Genomic DNA, 17,307 nt, shown 5'->3' on the forward strand with positions numbered 1-17,307 from the left:
CGTATTCTGGAAAACTATTACGTACATCTAGAGTACAACTCCGTATTTATACTCTCCTATAACTTTCCCCTCCCTCGCACCCTCTACGGTTACTTCTCACTTTAGTTTTGACATGTTGAAGCTGGCAAAATTAATTACCTAATAGTACCTTTCATTGAATCATGTCAACAATAAATAGCAAATACGTTATTATTTCGTATAAAAGGAACAGTTGCCTTTAAGCGATAAATTACTATCCCCTAAAAATACGCCTCTTTCAAATTTGTCATCATGTAAACAGTGAAGAAACTTAAAGAGGACCGGTAATTATTAGTTGTCAACAAGATGAAATGAAAAGGTATTTACTAACGTTTAAAAGGTCGTAATTCACTTAATCATCACGATCCCCTCAACAATAAAATAAGTTCTTATACCGAAAAAAAGACTTTAAATACCTTCAATATAATAATCGGGTTTTCCTATTATTCATACCTATTATAAAAAATACTCCTCTATGTGTCAAGAAAAGGAAATAAAAGAGGTCCCTTAATTATTGGTTGTCAACAAGGTGAAATGCAAAGGTATTTACTAACGTTTAAGAGGTCATAATTCACTTAATCTTCGCGATCCCCTCCACAATAAAATAGTAAATATGTTCTTATACCGAAAAAAAGACTTTAAATACCTTTAGTATAATAATCGGGTTTTCCTATTATTCATACCTATATTATAAAAAATGCTCCTCTATGTGTCAAGAAAAGGAAATAAAAGAGGACCCTCAATTATTGGTTGTCAACAAAGTGAAATGAAAAGGTATTTACCAACGTTTAAAAGGTCCTGATTCACTTAACCTCTAAGAGAATATAAGAAAGATACGAATAATAGAAAGTCTTTGTGAGGTGTTTTACGGGACCAGGTGCTATATTGTTACTACCCCCACTATTTTCAAATAAAAGAGGGCCATTAGTTACTGATAATTATTAGTTGTCATTCACCTGTCAACATGGAAACAAGTCGTAATGAAAGGAAAATAGCATCGTTAAAACCAAATACTATTGTTATTTCTTTGTGTTTTATTATAATTCTGGGAATTTTGGAATTTGTAAATTTATGGTTTCAGAACTTTGATATTAAGATAAATTTAAGATCAAACAATGAGACTAAAGACTATCCATCTTATTTACATTTACAACAATACCCTAATAGTACCAACGCTAATTTTCGAGTATAAATAGGACCCCTACTTTACCATATTACCCACACTTTCTCGACGAACACCGACCAGGAAACATGGAACACGGAGACTCTAACAGTAAATATAGATTTTTTAGCCCCTTAACTCTCTCTCTTAATATTTAAAGAAACTCTGTCTCTTTATTTAAGTCTCTTTCTACGACCCGAATACCGGCGTCAGAAGAAAAATCTCTATTTCTCCGATTAAGAAAATCAATACCCGTTTTCATTTAAGCGATAAATTATGCTTAACTTTCGGCTTTGAGAATTTACACCTAGACATAGAACTCCGTATTAACAACAAAAACTCTTTCGAAACCTTCGCTTTAACCGACGACGAGTTTCACAATCTGCTCTTAAAGATTGGTCCTCTAGCCGGTTGGACATCGGGGAATGAACCCCGTCAATTCGAAGCGTTCCTTTCTACCAACGGCAATAGAAAAGTAGTCGCTCTCGCGTCTAAAGATTGTTTAAAATTTTATTCCGAAATCAATGATAAAAAATTGTGTGAAATAACTCTTAACTCCTTTGAAGCTTACGAATTAAATAGAAGCTCAGAAACCATTAACACTCATTTACTTAGACTAAGATCTCATAAGGTCGTATTCAGAACCATGATTGAAGTTATAAATGATTATCTTTCGAGTATTTACGAAATGCTTTTCGACACTAAAGTACTCCCCTCTCATTTATACATGATTGAAGAACACGAAAAATTTGATCGCGTTTACAGTTATTTTACAAATTACATCTCCGCTATTAAAATTATAAAAGAATTTGAAGAGAAATTGAAAAATCAAGAAATTGAAAACGAATTTAACAATTACAATATCTTTAGTATATTAGCTGGACAACTTTATATTTTAAAGGATTGCATTAATTTTTTAAAAAAGGTCTTATTAAAGGCTTTTTTATGTTTCGTATTGTTTTATTTGAATATTTGTGACATTTGAATATTATTTCTGATGTATTGTCAATTTTCTTATACCTTTAGTTATGAATTTGTGGTAATATTTTAAAGGATTGCATTAATTTAAAAAGAGGTCTTATGAAAAGGCTTTTTTATGTTTTGTATTGTTTTTATTAGAATATTTGTGACATTTGGATATTATTTCTGATGTATTGTCAATTTTCTTATAACGTTAGTTATGTAATAAAGTTTGTAAACTTTATACACGTTTGTTATTTTTTAAAAACATGTATTAGGGTCTTGGTCATCTTGTTTTCCTACTACAACGTACCCTTTTAAATAAGATCCGAAAAGAACAAATCTGAGCTTAAAGAGGACCCCTCTCGACTCGAAGAAATTCTTCTTTTTTTCCCTCAAATAAGGATGACCATACCGACATCTAGCGGTGAAAAAAATATCTTTCCCTATAAACCCAAAAAGAGTTTCGCCTCTCTAAAATATATATTTTCCCTGTAGTACAAATGGGGGGAGGGGGTTGAAAATATGGTCGTCGAGGTTCCCTATAAACCCCAAAAAAGATTTTCCCTATAATACCAAATGGGGGTCGGCAAGGGGGGTCGCAGAAAAAGAGTACAAAAATGGGGGGAGGGGAGGGGGGAGTTTTCCCTATAATACATGGGAATTTTTGGCATGAGAGAAATAACCTAAATTTGGGCATCACCTCTGTGTATTGGTTTCTCTGCATGTACTTAATGGAAGACTCCATTGTGCCTTAGCTTGTGGGATCTGCGCTTGTATCTGATAAAATATTTAATATTTTTAAATTTACAGAATTTTGAGAATAGTAGAGTCATCCGCTGTGTATAAATGCCTCACGTTTAACAATTATTTGTTGGAAAGAAAATCCTGGCAGCCAGATATGGAGTCATCGCAAGATCCATTGAAATTACATGATGTTGGAGCAGCATTCCTTTTTTGGGCATTTGGAAGCGGGTTAGCAATCGTTTTTTCGTTGATGGAAGTTCTGTCTTCTTTCCATCGGGAGCATTGAGCGAATTGATTTAGAATTATTTACCGTAACACTTTCAATAAGTTCGCTAAATGCAGTATATTTTGCTTCCAGTGATTAAAAGACTCAAGCTGAATGTAGCTCGAAAGGCTTTTCAATGCTTAAAAATACTTGTTATTCGTCAAGTATTTACTACTGCAGTGTATGTGTAAAAGTCGAGCGCGCTCTTGTTTAATATTTCATAATTGTTGTAAAAGTCTTAACTTAAAATTACCCAAAAAATCACTTAAACCGTTCTTGAACGTAAACAATATTTTTAAAGAATTTCAATAGATTAGAAAGAATACCATATTTATGTGCAAGAGCACTTGCTACAAGATGACCCAAGGGCTGGGCTCATAATAGCCTAAGTAGCCACATTGAACCGTATCTAACTGGCTTCGCTAACAGCGCTAAAAGCTTACACGCAGCGGCAATGTAACCTTTAATTTTCCGATGAAAGAGTTTGAATGAATAGTCCGTCGATCCGCTACATTAAACAGTGGTAAAGTTTTATTGCTCTTATCAATTAGGTTTGAGTAGCCCCTTGATGCACTACAGTGATTGAATGATTATCCGTAACCCTTTAAGAGTTACAAGCCCTTCGTTGCGCTACAGTGCTAGAATCACTAGCCTTAACCCTTAAAAGGTGGGTGAAAAGGAGAATCAAGTGATTTTTAATCGATTATTCTACGAATTATCTGCATAGTGAAACATCCATAAAATACCTCCAAATGAGTTTACATTTCAAATTAGTTTGAGATTTCATAGATATAGTTTTATATTATTAGCACCTCCGACCAATCGTATTGTTAACTAATTCTCCTGGCACATTCCATGCATGTCGAATAAAAATTAGCATGAGATTTGATATTATTTTCCCGCGATATGACAATCGTGGCGCGAGATAAAGGGCATGCCACTGGAATTTTGTTAACAAGAAGGTTTTGTTAACGATTGGTCGGAGGTGCTAATTTCAAATGACCTATAAAGTCTCGAAAATTAGAATTTCTCTCGGCCGAAAACTTTTTCCCTTCATCTAATCAATAGAATATTTCTATCGTGTCCCAATCGATAGAATTAATTTTAAGAACTATCATATCTGACAAATAGCTGCACCTAACAAAAAACGTTATCAAGTTATAAAAATATTTATTATATCGTAAGTTTATAAGATATGTTCCATAAGTAGCACACTTATTAATGCTGGAGACTTACTAGTTCAAAAACGACTCGAGAATAGACTACACTCGGTTTTGCAGTTCATCTTCATGATCTTCCCATGTACTAAGCCATTGACAGCGCCTCACCAGGCGTCGCTTTACGAGAGTCTATGACGTTTCACCTACGTCACTTGAGCAACATTTCATCCAAACCCTGGTGTTACATGTAATCATTCCAGCACTGTTAATGTTAGCGCTAGAGTTCGGCATTTCCTATCCATTATCCACAAATTGGTGGATAACCGATTATTTATAAATAAAGTTGTGGATGTAGTACGATTTAACATGTAGGTTCTGTGGATAATCTTCGAGTATGGATAAAAATAAAATAACGTGGATAATGGATGGATAATGCCGAGCTGTAATTATATAATATCATAAGTTTATAAGATATGTTTCATAAGTAGCACACTTATTATTGCTGGAGAACTACTAAGAGCTAGTTCGAGAACGACTCGAGAATAGCAAGAAGGGATATCTAGTTTACTAGGGAGAAGGTAAAAAATGCCTAAGTATTCGCGCGCCATAGTCCCCCTTTCAAATTACAAGGGGGGACGTAAAATGAGGCCGGGCTATTTCGCTTCTCCTCAGTCGTCAATAATAATCGTCATTCGCGTCTTGCTGACGTGAGCTTTCAAGAACCAATGAGATGCTGGTTGTAATTAAGAGGCGGGGTTTAACTCTAGACCTATGTTTGGACTGAGGATAAAGCTAAAAATGTGGCGAATTTATACTTTCTCCCTAGTAAACTAGATATCGCTTCTTGAGAATAGACTACACTTGGTTTTGCAGTCCATTTTCCTATTTAGTCTGTACTTGGCCTTTGACAGCACCTCACCAGTCGTCGCTTTATGAGAATCTGAGATGTTTCAATTACGTCACTTCAAGACAAATCTCAGTAACCAGTGACAAACTTATGGAACATATCTTATGAACTCATGATTACACAGTATGTACAAATATGTGAATAAAATTTAATAATATAAATGAGCACTAGACCTAAAATTACTAGATCTTGGATATCATGATGATATCACAAGGGGATAATGGAAGAAGGATGACACTCTGTATCCTCTGAATACTTCAGTTATGTAACGTCATTCTTCCCAGGTTCACCCTTTAAGTTTGTTTTCCCGCTCATCAAACTACAAATGGGCATCGCACCGTAAGGTGAATTCTATAATCGTTTGGCATTGAATCCCCAGCAATCATCCCACAAACCTCGTCTTGACGAGGGAGAAAAAATTACAAGCGCGTCTTCCCAAATATTTAATGATGGGGAAACTATTTATTGTGTATGTGATTCGGTTTAGTAACCTTGCTCTAAATGTTCCGATTTTGGGAAGAATGACGTTACACTTACCCCGCTTTGTGGTACACTTCTCTCGAAGAGAAGTATTATATACTTCTGATGATATGTAAAAAATGAATCTTGAATTCCTAAAGTATAAGTTACGATGGTAAATCTATTTAATTATATGTATTATAAATTTATTCAATTTTAAACAATTTAGATTTATGTCCCTTAAAAAAACAAACCTATAAGGTACCATGGGAAATGTATTTAATTATAATGTAAATGTATTTACTTAGCGAAAACCAAACACAAAATAACCTAATCTAGCCTAAGCTCCCATAGTAAATATTTTGTATTCTCTCTTAGATTTTAGAAGGCCAGTACGAATACAATAGTAAATCTCCTATTCAAAATCCGAATCGAGTACTTCAAATGCATATAACTCATTTTCAAAAAATCTAATTCGAGTAGTCTTTTCTTCCAAACCAGTATTTCAAAATTCGACTATTCGGTTTTAGATGACGATTATTCGTTTCAAGACGATTAATTATTTTCTAAATACCCGTAGCAGTACTAGTTGTTTGAAAACGAATGGTAGAAAATTCGATTACTCGGTTTTAGTAGACGAATATTAGTTTCAAAACGATTAATCGTGTTTTAAATAGACTTAGCAGTCTAAAAATATTGAGGTTCTTGCTTAGAATTTATTTTATATTGTTTATCGAATTCCACGCCAAGACAGGGTATGGCATTAGAGAAAAATGAAACACCACAAAAAAAAACAAAAAATAATAAAAAAAAAACACGGCCACGTGACCTTAGTTCGTCCTATTTCTAATCGAATGCTTATTTTCTATTCGAACTTAGCCCTTGGAAACGATTACTCTGTTTAGGAAACTGTTCGAATAATCGTTTTGTGGCTCGAATATTCGCTTTTATGAGCTTGCCATTGAGTCGGTAGGAACTGTCCTTTCAGTGTGAAAAAAATCGCTTATGAAGGATTAGTTCCAAATTTGGGTAGTCAATTGAGGGGACAAAAAATATAAATAATCACGATAATAATATGACCAAAGCAGAACAAGTTTACGATCCATTCAGCATGTTTCATAATCGTGATTATTTACATTTTTGGCCACTTCAACTGCTATACTTTAAAAAGACTTCTCTCCTCATCCTGGAATTAACCGTAATAAATAACAAAAAAATCCCTGGTAGCAAGCAAGAGAGAGATGTTATTAAATCCAAACTTATTTATTATTTCCGAAGATCATTATTTTAATTCTCTCAGACAGTATCTTCAAACAATAATAACTATATTTTTATTTCATTGATGAAACAAGACGCAAGTGCCGGTACTTTCCTTTTAAGGCATCATTGCTCGGTCTACCGATAAATTTAAACAATTGTTTCTTAACGTTGGGATTATTTGGGAAGTAAAATAAAACAAGATGGCCCAAGGGCTGGGCCATAATAGTAGCCATATCGTTATCAACTTAATTAGCACATACATAAAAGAAATGTAAACACCAAAAGACACAAATTCAGAAGTATCCGACCCCACAAATAAATAGGGCTCTCACTCATTCCCGACCTTTTAGAGATAAATTAAAGGAAGAAAACTCGATGTTTCTAGCAAGCCCCCATTGTACGATGGTAAAGTGTCTTACAGCTGCGCAAGCGACCCGGGTTCAAATCCAGGATGAGACCAAGAAAAATTTTAATTAAACTAAAATCTCTAACCGAGCTCAGTTACCCCTATGGGTGGGTTGAGGTACTATCGAGTGCCTTTTAAGCTAAAATCTAACGATAACGAATGCGACAAACCCGGCCACAACTACGGCTCGGGTCAGACTAAGAGCCTCATCGTATACTACGATGTGGCTAAAAATATCCAATTCTGTGTTTCTACAACTCGGTAATGCGCATTTTCAAAATTACAACCCATAGTTATTTAAGAATAAGAAATAATACATTTAAATCCAAATTACAACCCATATTCCCACGATGATAAATTTAATAATGTAAAACATAATAAACATTCACCTTTATTGTTTCGTAATAAACAATGGGGGAGAATAGATTTCAAAATCTCTATAATAACAGGAATATTCACCTTTTTAAGTTTTTACTAAAATTTTAACTAAAAATGTCTGTAGTAACACCAATGTTCTAAAAACGAAGCCTTTAAATTTCGCGACAAAGAGTAGATTTTCCCGCCATCTACGTGCTGCTGTTGAATGTAATTTCAAGCATGTCAATGGGCGGAGCTTTACATTTCCCCACTCGGTCTATATTCCACTCTGGGACAGAAGATAAGGTCAAAAACATACCTCCTTCCGTAGAACTTAATGCTAATATTCGGTTCCTACGAAAGTAGGAATGTTCCCCAAAAGTCGGGCTTATCGAATTCATTGAACGGGCTTCTATACACCCTTTCGACGAGTCTAAGAGGGAAAGGCGCGGGTAAAACTCTGCCCTTCATCTCGTTTTTCAGCGCCTGCACTGTAGGCGTTTTGGATCTGAGAGTGCACAAACACGGCACTGTAGCAACCCCCTTGTATCTCCCGATACTAAGGGTTGCCTACCCCTCTTTTCCCGTCGAAAGGGTGTATAGTCTTGGTCCATATTGAAGTAACGCCGCCGATACGGCGGTCGCTCATTTTCGGCGGTGAAACCTAGCACCATTTTTGGAGGTGCAATGCTGCCAGACACTTTTCCCTACCCTAGTATTTTTTGGACTGATTGTCGTCGGTTGCTATTTGTTCCGTGTTTAGACACAGAACATCCGTAAAGGTTAATTTTTGTTTATGGAATCTTTAATTGGCTTAATTTCAATACTGGAAAAATCAATTTCTAAACGTGGCGGCTCCTGTGGATCCCCTACAAGTTGACTTTCCTTACGAACTCCAGTTTTGGCTTGGCAAAACTAGAGGCATTTGTGGGCGGGATTTATACGTGCATGTATAAATCCCGCCCACTAGCCTTTGCCAAGCCAAATCCGGAGTTCAGGAGGAAAGTCCCCTTGCAGGGGATCCACTGGAGCCGCGCTATGCTTTAAATTAAAAAATTATAGAATAAGGCATAGACGCTTCCATTTTATAATTCTGGCCTAGTTCTCTTAATACTGAAGCAGACGATAATCGGTTACCAAAAAAAAAACCGCCCACCCGCTCGCTTACGGACGCGATCGAGTTAGCTATGAGAAAAACAAGTTTGTCAAGACAAAAATATTAGCCACATCGTATGATCGCAAAGTACGTAAATTTGAACAACGAGATCAATTGGAAAAACTTCTTCCCGTTCGGTTAAAATTTATATAATATACTTTTTGCCTCTCCTACCGCGAAGTTATATCTCCTGGCCTCAAATAAGATCATGACTCCTAGTTGAAGAGATAGAGAGAGAGAGAGGAAGGGGACCCTGTCTCTGACAAACTCTCCGAGACTAGTCCTCTATTCGCGAGCGTTTCTTAGCAAGCGGCTCTGGGCGAGACTGCTTAGTACTGGGCTGGCTAGCGATAGGTCCGCGGTTCGATTCTCCGTGGAGGAAGAAAATTTAAAAGTAAAATCTCTTCCCTGTATCAAGTTTAAAACTCCACCTGTGAACGTTAACTAAAGAGAAAAATATTTTCTCTCGACGTTCAAAAATGACGAACGATACTGCCAAAGGCAGGACTGGCACTACTACGAGAATGACAACAGGGCAGGTCAAACTAAGAGCCTCATCGTATACTACGATGTGGCTAAAAATCCCTCTCTAGATAAATTATTATTTAGCCCAAAAATAGAGGGAACCCGGAACAAATTGAAACAAAGCTGAAAATTTCAGATCTTATAGATTTTTGGGCGCTCTTTAACGTGGTGTGGTCTCCCACACTCTCCCATTTGTGGAATTTCCGCCATGTTGGAAAATGGCGGACAAAATCGAGAAAACGTATAATAACTCTGGTTCTACTTAACCGATTAACACGTAATTAGGCTTCAATTGTAGATGACCTTCAAACACATAATTCATCTCTAAGATATTTTGCGCTTGAACTAACCGGAAGTTCACAATCGGACTATGAAGATTAGCCTCATATAAAAATGGGAATTTAAAGCGTTTATGGTTTTTATATTCAGAATATATATTTCCAAAATCGAGAAAAAGTTTAATAGCTCTGGTTCTACTATCCCGATTAACACGTTATTAGGCTTCAATTATAGATTACTTTGAAACACATAATTCATCGCTTAAAACATGTTGTCCTACAACTAACCGGAAGTTCACAATCCAGCCCGGAAGCGAGGGGCTACTCACTTCCCCAAAAAATGTACACCAGATTTCTTATTTCCAAATATTTCCGATTTATTTCTATTATTTTTGTATTTCTTTATTTCCCGATATTTCTATTATTTTTGTATTTCTTTATTTCCCGATATTTCTATTATTTTTGTATTTCTTTATTTCCCGATATTTCTATTATTTTTGTATTTCTTTATTTCCCGATATTTCTCCTAAAATTTACAATATTTTCACTATATTTCCTTTAAATTTCCAATATTTCCGTTATTCCTTCGTATTTCTAATATTTCTCAGTATTTCTGTTATTTTTGTATTTTTTTATTTCCCGATATTTCTCCTAAAATTTCCAATATTTTCACGATATTTCCTTTAAATTTCCAATATTTCCATTATTCCTTCGTACTTCTAATATTTCTCAGTATTTCTATTATTCCTTCGTATTTCAAATATTTCTCATTGTTTCCCTATATTTCCGATATTTCTCATTATTTCCCAATATTTCCGATATTTCTCATAATTTTCCAATATTTCCGATATTTCTCAATTCCCAATATTTCCGATATTTCTCATTATTTCGCTATATTTCCGATATTTCTCATTATTTCCCTATATTTCCGATATTTCTCATTATTTCAGATATTTCCCTAGATTTCCGACAATTTTCAATATTGCGATATTTCTCGAAATATTGAAATATATTTCTTAAGGCTTGTACACCATATATCGTAAGTGGCTAGCCCCTCGCCCGGAAGGTAAGGCAAATCTAATTTTTGAGTATTTCGAAACGGTTTCAAGCGAAATAAATGCAAAGAGGGTTTTAAACCTAAAATATATTATTCCCATTATATTTTTACCTCTTTAAGTGACGATGACGTCACATAGAGGTATTATACTGGACGTGAATGGGGGGGGGGGTGACTGTCTGTGTGTGTGTGTCGGTCCCCGCGTTCGCAGTTGGCAATCGGAGCAAGCGTGTTCGCAGTAATTTTTGTCTTCTACTCACAACGTTAGGATCAAATAGTGCGTTGCGATCGGCTAGGGTTACGAGAAACGTCTAGCCTTCCAAGTGCAGAGCTTCAACCAAAGGTTCATGCAATTGCGGATTTCTTATCATTTATTGTGAATCAATCGCCTTACATACCCTAAATTTCCCAAAATTGTTAAAGACGCATACGCTAGAATTCAAAAGTCAACAATAGCTATGTTTAAAATGATTAATTTATTATTATTTAATTAATATCTATTATATTTTCTTAATTATTTAAGAATAACCTCTTAATTGCGTTTCGAATCGGAGAGGTTTATTTTGATTTACCAACTTGTATATTAGTATATTTATCAATATTGGTTAAGCTTAAGATTAATTATAGTCATCTTCTTGAGGTTGAGCCTCAAAATCTCCATGTTCATTTGAACAAGATACTCCCTTGCAGTGTCTACAAATTCAAGAACAGACTGGACCAGTTTTACGGCATTCACATTTCAAATCACAGATTTCCTTGCAATTACGAGAGATAATCTCCAGAAGTTCATCTGGAGCAGGTTGTAGAGTGGTAACGATTGGTTTGAGTTCAGATCCTACCTGTCTCCAACCCCATTTTCTAGCATTTAGGCTGCTTCCAAGCCACGTTCAAACTTGGTGATAAACTCTATTTGAATGCTGCTTTGCTGCCGCACTTGTTGGTGGAAGAGAAGCTTATCCAAAAGCTCAATTCTATAATCTTCATTTAAAGTATACACTTGGTTAAGTCAACTTCGTTTCACACGCTTTAACTCAACTTTTGTAACCATCTTAACCCAAAAATCAAATTAAATTTTTGATTAATCTTTAAATTAACAACGAAATACCTTAAATTAACACTATAAAGATAATGCTAGCCCTTTAAACTTAAACCTATCCCTTTAAAAAACTGAAAAGAAATTCTTTCGTACAAAAGAAAAGGAACTAGCCCCTCAATGTTGACACAAAACTTTCTAGAACGATCCTATACCCCTATATCTATAGTGCAAAATGAAATACCTAGCAACGAAAACTTTTTCCAAGAACCCAGAGAAATGCCACGCTGATTTAGACCCCAAGCAACAAGACCTTGAGTCACTATCCTGGTACCTGGCCCGAGAAACTTCTAGAACATTTTTTTTAACCCTTAAACTGACCAATCCGTATTGGGTCCCAGATTTAAAAGTTTTGCCTATTCGTTGATAACATGAATCCGCCCGGCTACGAAATATGGCCCACTATTCGCCAAACCGAAGTCAATCAACAAACGTCATTGTCCCAGAAATCCTTGCGAGAAACTAGAAGTTATATATACGAAGTCCCTCCTGTCCCACCCTCAGTCGATTACTGAAATGCTTAACGAAACTCTGTCGGCTCATCTTTAAGAAATCTTTAGAAGTCCGGAGTATTATTTTATATTGAATTTTTTTATTCATTTGATACCTTTATTTTCGTCAAATTGAATATTTATTTTCGGAAAAGAAAACTCGGAGATTTTTTTTAAAAAACCCCTAAAACCCCTAAAAAGAAAAGAAGGAGCGCGAGTGCGCGAAATATTAAAAGAAGAAAAGAAAAAAGATCCTGATTGTAAAACCCTTAAATCGCGTAAAAAGAAAAGAGATCCTGAACCCCTAAGAAGGATATGGAAGAAAAACTTCTTGACGTAAGAAATTAAAAACTTGATATTATTTTGATAAACTGGCTTGAAACTATGGTTAAAGAACTTAGATTATGGTGGACGGAATGATACAATTTTTAAAATCTTAATTTTCTATTTTTGAACAATATAATTTTAGTGCATAACGATAAAATTTTACCCTAAATACCCTTAAATTTAAATTTAAAACTTAAAGGCTGTAGGAGGTACTCCAATTGAGGAGACATTCAAAAGAGGTTATAAATTGCAAACCTCCCTTAGATGTAAGTTTAAAGTTTGCTTACATTCTCATTTTGACCCTTAAAAGTTTGTGAAAATTTGTGAACAAGATTGAATTTTATGTTGAATATTAAAAATTGGATTAGAATCTATTTTGACTCTCAATTGACACATACAATCAAAAACGCGGTCACTTTTGATTCAGAAATTTTATAAGCCCCTCGTTCGGGAATTGCGCGTAAGTCATTTCATTCTTTAATAGTCTTGAGGACCTAGATTGAGATATCATATTTCTAAGCAACTATTTCCGCATTCTCGATATAAAGTCTAGTCGCGTATTTCTTTTAACTGCTCGTAATACAATCCGAAAGTATTATTTCACCCTCCGAAAAACGCGAATAACGGAGACACGGCCTCTCTGCTCTTGGACGTAATTCCGCTTTAAACTTAGATGAAAACTAATCTTGGGTCGAAAGCCCCTAAGCGATGCTCACTTTCAATCGTGTGGTTGTAAATACTTAATAACAGTGGCTTGACGCCATATAGTTGCGCACTTTAGTGTAGTTATACTGCTTATATTATTGAACCGTACGCTGATTCACGTGATTACTTTTCTTCGACATTGCTTGTTCGTAAAACTTGGCATTCTGTTCTTTTCAAATGCGTCTACACGATTCTACGTATTTAATGCCATTTTTTGCGAACTTTGTGTGATGAGTACATCGTTAATTCTACCGTGAAAGGTTTTTCTTCATCCAGGCTAAATTAATTCAGAATCAAACTTAGTAAGGATGAAATTTGTAACGTCCCATTAAAACGCGAACCAGAGAAACCCCTCAAGTGAGATTAGTGTTCCTTTGGAAGCGCGCAAGAGATTAATTTGATGAAAATCAATGCATTTACAAATTACACTAAGAAACTTCACACTTCTAGCCGCCATTTTTCAAGATGTCCGCGGATTCTGTATATTGTCTGAGGACCGTTTCAGTTATCAAATTTTAATCTAAATATATTTTCGGAAGTTGTTTATTTGTCTATGTTTATTTTTTCCGAATTTGACCGAGCTGCCTGGTTTATATCGGTAACACTATTGGGAAATTTTAAAACTGGTTTGATTGAGTTCTTCTATAGACTGGTAATGCGACGAACTCCTAGCCGATTAAGAACGTACTATTCTGGACCCGTAACATCTGAGATTTATAATTAACCACTAATTAAGCATCGTTAGATAGAATTTGAAAACTTTTTTCAGAAAAAAAAATAGAAACAATGGGGGCAATTCTCTAACTTTTTAAGCGAGTTATCGCAAGTGATAACTTTCGTCTAAAGGGTTTATGCCAACCTCGTGCCGTCTATGAGAGCGCGATATCTAAATAGGTGATTAGTCATAGGTGTCATCAAACCTTGAACGAAAAGCGGCGGAAGTTTCGCGAATTCCCCTCCTGCTAATAACAAAACAAGGTGGTCAAGTTAAAATTTCACGGTCTTTAGTTATAAAGCAAGCGATAACTTATAGACCCCTAAATCCTTTCGATAAGTTACCACTCTCTCTGGTTCCGAGCGGTAATATCCTATTGGATAGAATCCCGTTGGATCGAATTCAGATTTCTAAAATTGTAGCCAAATTTAAAACAATTTATAGCCCAAAGAGCGATTTTCTACTGAATGGGAATATTTATATGGAAGAGCTTTCGACTGAATGGGATGGGTTTACACATATAAAATCATAGCGTTTTCCTTGAGTTGCCGGGCTCCAGTAGCGCAATGGATAAAGTGATTTGGATGATCGAAGAAGTTAAGCAGCATCGAGCGCCGTCAGTACTTGGGAGGGAGATCTCTTAATGGTAAGGTTAGATTACGTTAGGTATGGTTAGGTTAGGGTTAGACAATTTCCAAAAATGGAAGTTATTTTCTGAAATTTATTATTTGCTGCAATATCAAGAAGTTTAATATGAAAATCAATTTTATATTTTGTTAGGTTAGGTTAGGTTAGGGTTATGTTAGGTTAGGTTAGGGTTAGGTTAGGTTAGGTTATGTTAGGTTAGGTTTGGTTAGGTTTGGTTAGGTTTGGTTAGGTTACGTTAGGTTTGGTTAGGTTAGGTTAGGTTACGTTAGGTTGGTAATATTTTATAAATCATTTAACAATGTTACGCCTTTTCCAAAATATTGATGTTTAGCTTCATTGACTTATCAAATAATATGCCTTTTCCAAAACATTACTTCTATGTTAGGTTAGGTTTGGTTAAGTTAGGTTAGGTTAGGTTAGGTTAGGTTAAGTTAGGTTAGGTTAAGTTAGGTTAGGTTAGGTTAGGTTAGGTTAAGTTAGGTTCGTAATATTTTATAAATCATTTAACAATGTTACGCCTTTTCCAAAATATTGATGTTTAGCTTCATTGACTTCTCCTATAATATGCCTTTTCCAAAACATTACTGTTATGTTAGGTTACGTTTGGTTTAGTATGTGCAATAACAAGAAGTTTAATAAGAAAATCAATAGAAAAATAGGATTGAAAGGAAAATTCATGATTGGAAAACCGCCCAAATTGCGGTATTCGGTCTAATGGGATTCGGTCGAACGAGACATTCGATCCAATGGGATTCGACCCAATGGTAGACAATCGTTTCGAGCCAAGGTTTCTCCTCGCCATTTAAGTTAATCTTCATCCCATTTTTGTTGATATGCTCGTTTACTCATCAGCACTGTTTCGTTTTCTTTAATATTGAGTTTTCGTATAGGCCTCAGCATTACGTTTTTTTTAAAGTTCGCTTGAATGTTACTGTATTTTTGATACTAAATTATAAGTTATGTCGCTTTTATATTTCTTTTATATACAGGGTGTTTCTGATAAGTCTGCCATAAATCAAGGGGCGTGTTCTTTGGGTCAAACTGAGTGGAAAGTGTCAAAGAACACGGGGTGTACAAGAATTTGCAACGAAAATATGGCCCCCCAAACATTGGCTCCTAAAACAAGAAAATATTCGAATATGTAGACTAAAACAAATTCAGCCTTATCAACTTGTTTAGAAATAATGAGACAATTTCAATAGTTTCCCTCTAACATCGTTATTGAACTTTCACCTGGCAGAAGTGTATTAAATGAGTAGAAGTATGCCTACTCTAGTAAAGTAAATTCAAAGTATCATGGTACCTTTCGGTTGGTATTACTTTTATTCTTAACAAGTTAACATGGACGTTACAGGTATTGTTCAAAATGTCCACCAACGGCGTTAAGACAAACATGAACCCGTCTTTCGAAAGATTCTTGGACATGTTGGAAGATTCCTGCATGTTCCTGATTGTTTGACAACCTTCAATAATTCGTCTTCGCAAGTCTTCCTCATCACGGACTTCATTCTTGTACACGATGTCTTTGAGATGACCCCAAAGATAGAAATCGCACGGATTTAAATCCGGAGATCTGGCTGGCCACGCAACTGGTCCTCCACGCCCAATCCACCTCAAATTAAACGTAGCATTAAGATGTTCTCTAACTGCACGGCTGAAATGTGGGGGTGCCCCGTCGTGCATAAACCACATGTCACGAAGTAATGCTAACGGTATGTCCTCGAGTAGTTCAGGTAAAGTGTCTCTTAAGAACGTGAGATATGCTTCACCATTTAGTCTGGGTGGAAGAAAATGCGGACCTAGTAAATGATTACCGACAATGCCGCACCATACGTTTAAAGAAAATTGCTGTTGGTGACTTCTAACACTAGTTGCGTGTGGGTTTAATTGGCGCCATTCGTGGTGGTTGTGATAGTTCAGAATTCCATCCCGGGAAAAATGTGCCTCGTCGGTTACTAAAAGGACCCGTGGAAATTGATTGTCCTCTACTCTGGCCAAAAACCACTCGCAAAAGTCGATGCGTCTTGGATAATCTGCCGGGTTAAGAGCTTGCACCTTTTGAATATGATACGGGTGAAACTGATGTCCGCGGAGAATTCGCCAGACCAAAACGTGATTAACATGTAATTGTCGTCCAACTTGTCTGGTACTTGTCGAGGGGTCCTCATCGAACATGGCAAGGACGTCTTCCTCGATTTCCTCCATGTCTTCTGGAATGTCTCGCTCTCGAACGTTGTTGGGTTGTACTTGTCCGATGTCCCTCAAGCGCCTGTCAACAGCCTCGAACGTACGACGATTTGGTATGCGTCGTTGCGGAAATTGTTCCTGGTATCGCCGCTGTGCTTCCACTGAATTGCCCTGCGCCAGTCCATACATGAGATGCATGTCTGCATATTCTGCATTGGTATACGCCATACTGTACTACCACACGTTCGTTCGAAGTGATACTGTGACGTTATCAACAACATCGCGTTACTTTATAGCAAGCCACCGTTTAGTTTTTACGTTTGCGTCATGACTGTCAGCATTGTTTTTTATTCACGGACTTCATTCTTGTACACGATGTCAAAAAAATCTTTGAGATGACCCCAAAGACTTTTTAGCAAACCAC

At 36.0% G+C, this 17,307-nt stretch overlaps 1 protein-coding gene across 1 annotated transcript; it reads left to right on the plus strand.

Annotated features, from left to right (window-relative positions):
• The first annotated feature begins 746 nt into the window (after nt 1–746).
• LOC149614003 (uncharacterized) lies at nt 747–13,295 on the plus strand. Its single transcript, XM_089858073.1, has 4 exons — nt 747–1,291; nt 1,363–2,105; nt 12,828–12,894; nt 13,222–13,295. Exons 1-4 carry the CDS (start codon nt 1,270–1,272, stop codon nt 13,293–13,295), a joined length of 906 nt encoding a protein of 301 aa, XP_089714199.1. The 5' UTR covers nt 747–1,269.
• Nucleotides 13,296–17,307: the final 4,012 nt, after the last annotated feature.

The sequence above is a fragment of the Phalangium opilio genome, unplaced genomic scaffold (assembly GCF_054372755.1).
Source record: "Phalangium opilio isolate 3A_F unplaced genomic scaffold, DU_Popi_V2 ptg000230l_1, whole genome shotgun sequence".
Taxonomy (NCBI): domain Eukaryota; kingdom Metazoa; phylum Arthropoda; class Arachnida; order Opiliones; family Phalangiidae; genus Phalangium; species Phalangium opilio.

What these genes read in the sequence shown, in the direction of transcription:
- LOC149614003 (XM_089858073.1), top strand. Translation starts at nt 1,270, where the DNA reads ATGGAACACGGAGACTCTAACA. An exon ending in GCATTAATTTTTTAAAAAAG is followed by an intron (nt 2,106 to 12,827) that starts GTCTTATTAAAG and finishes TAAAACTTAAAG; the next exon opens with GCTGTAGGAGGTACTCCAAT. An exon ending in ATTGCAAACCTCCCTTAGAT is followed by an intron (nt 12,895 to 13,221) that starts GTAAGTTTAAAG and finishes ACAATCCGAAAG; the next exon opens with TATTATTTCACCCTCCGAAA.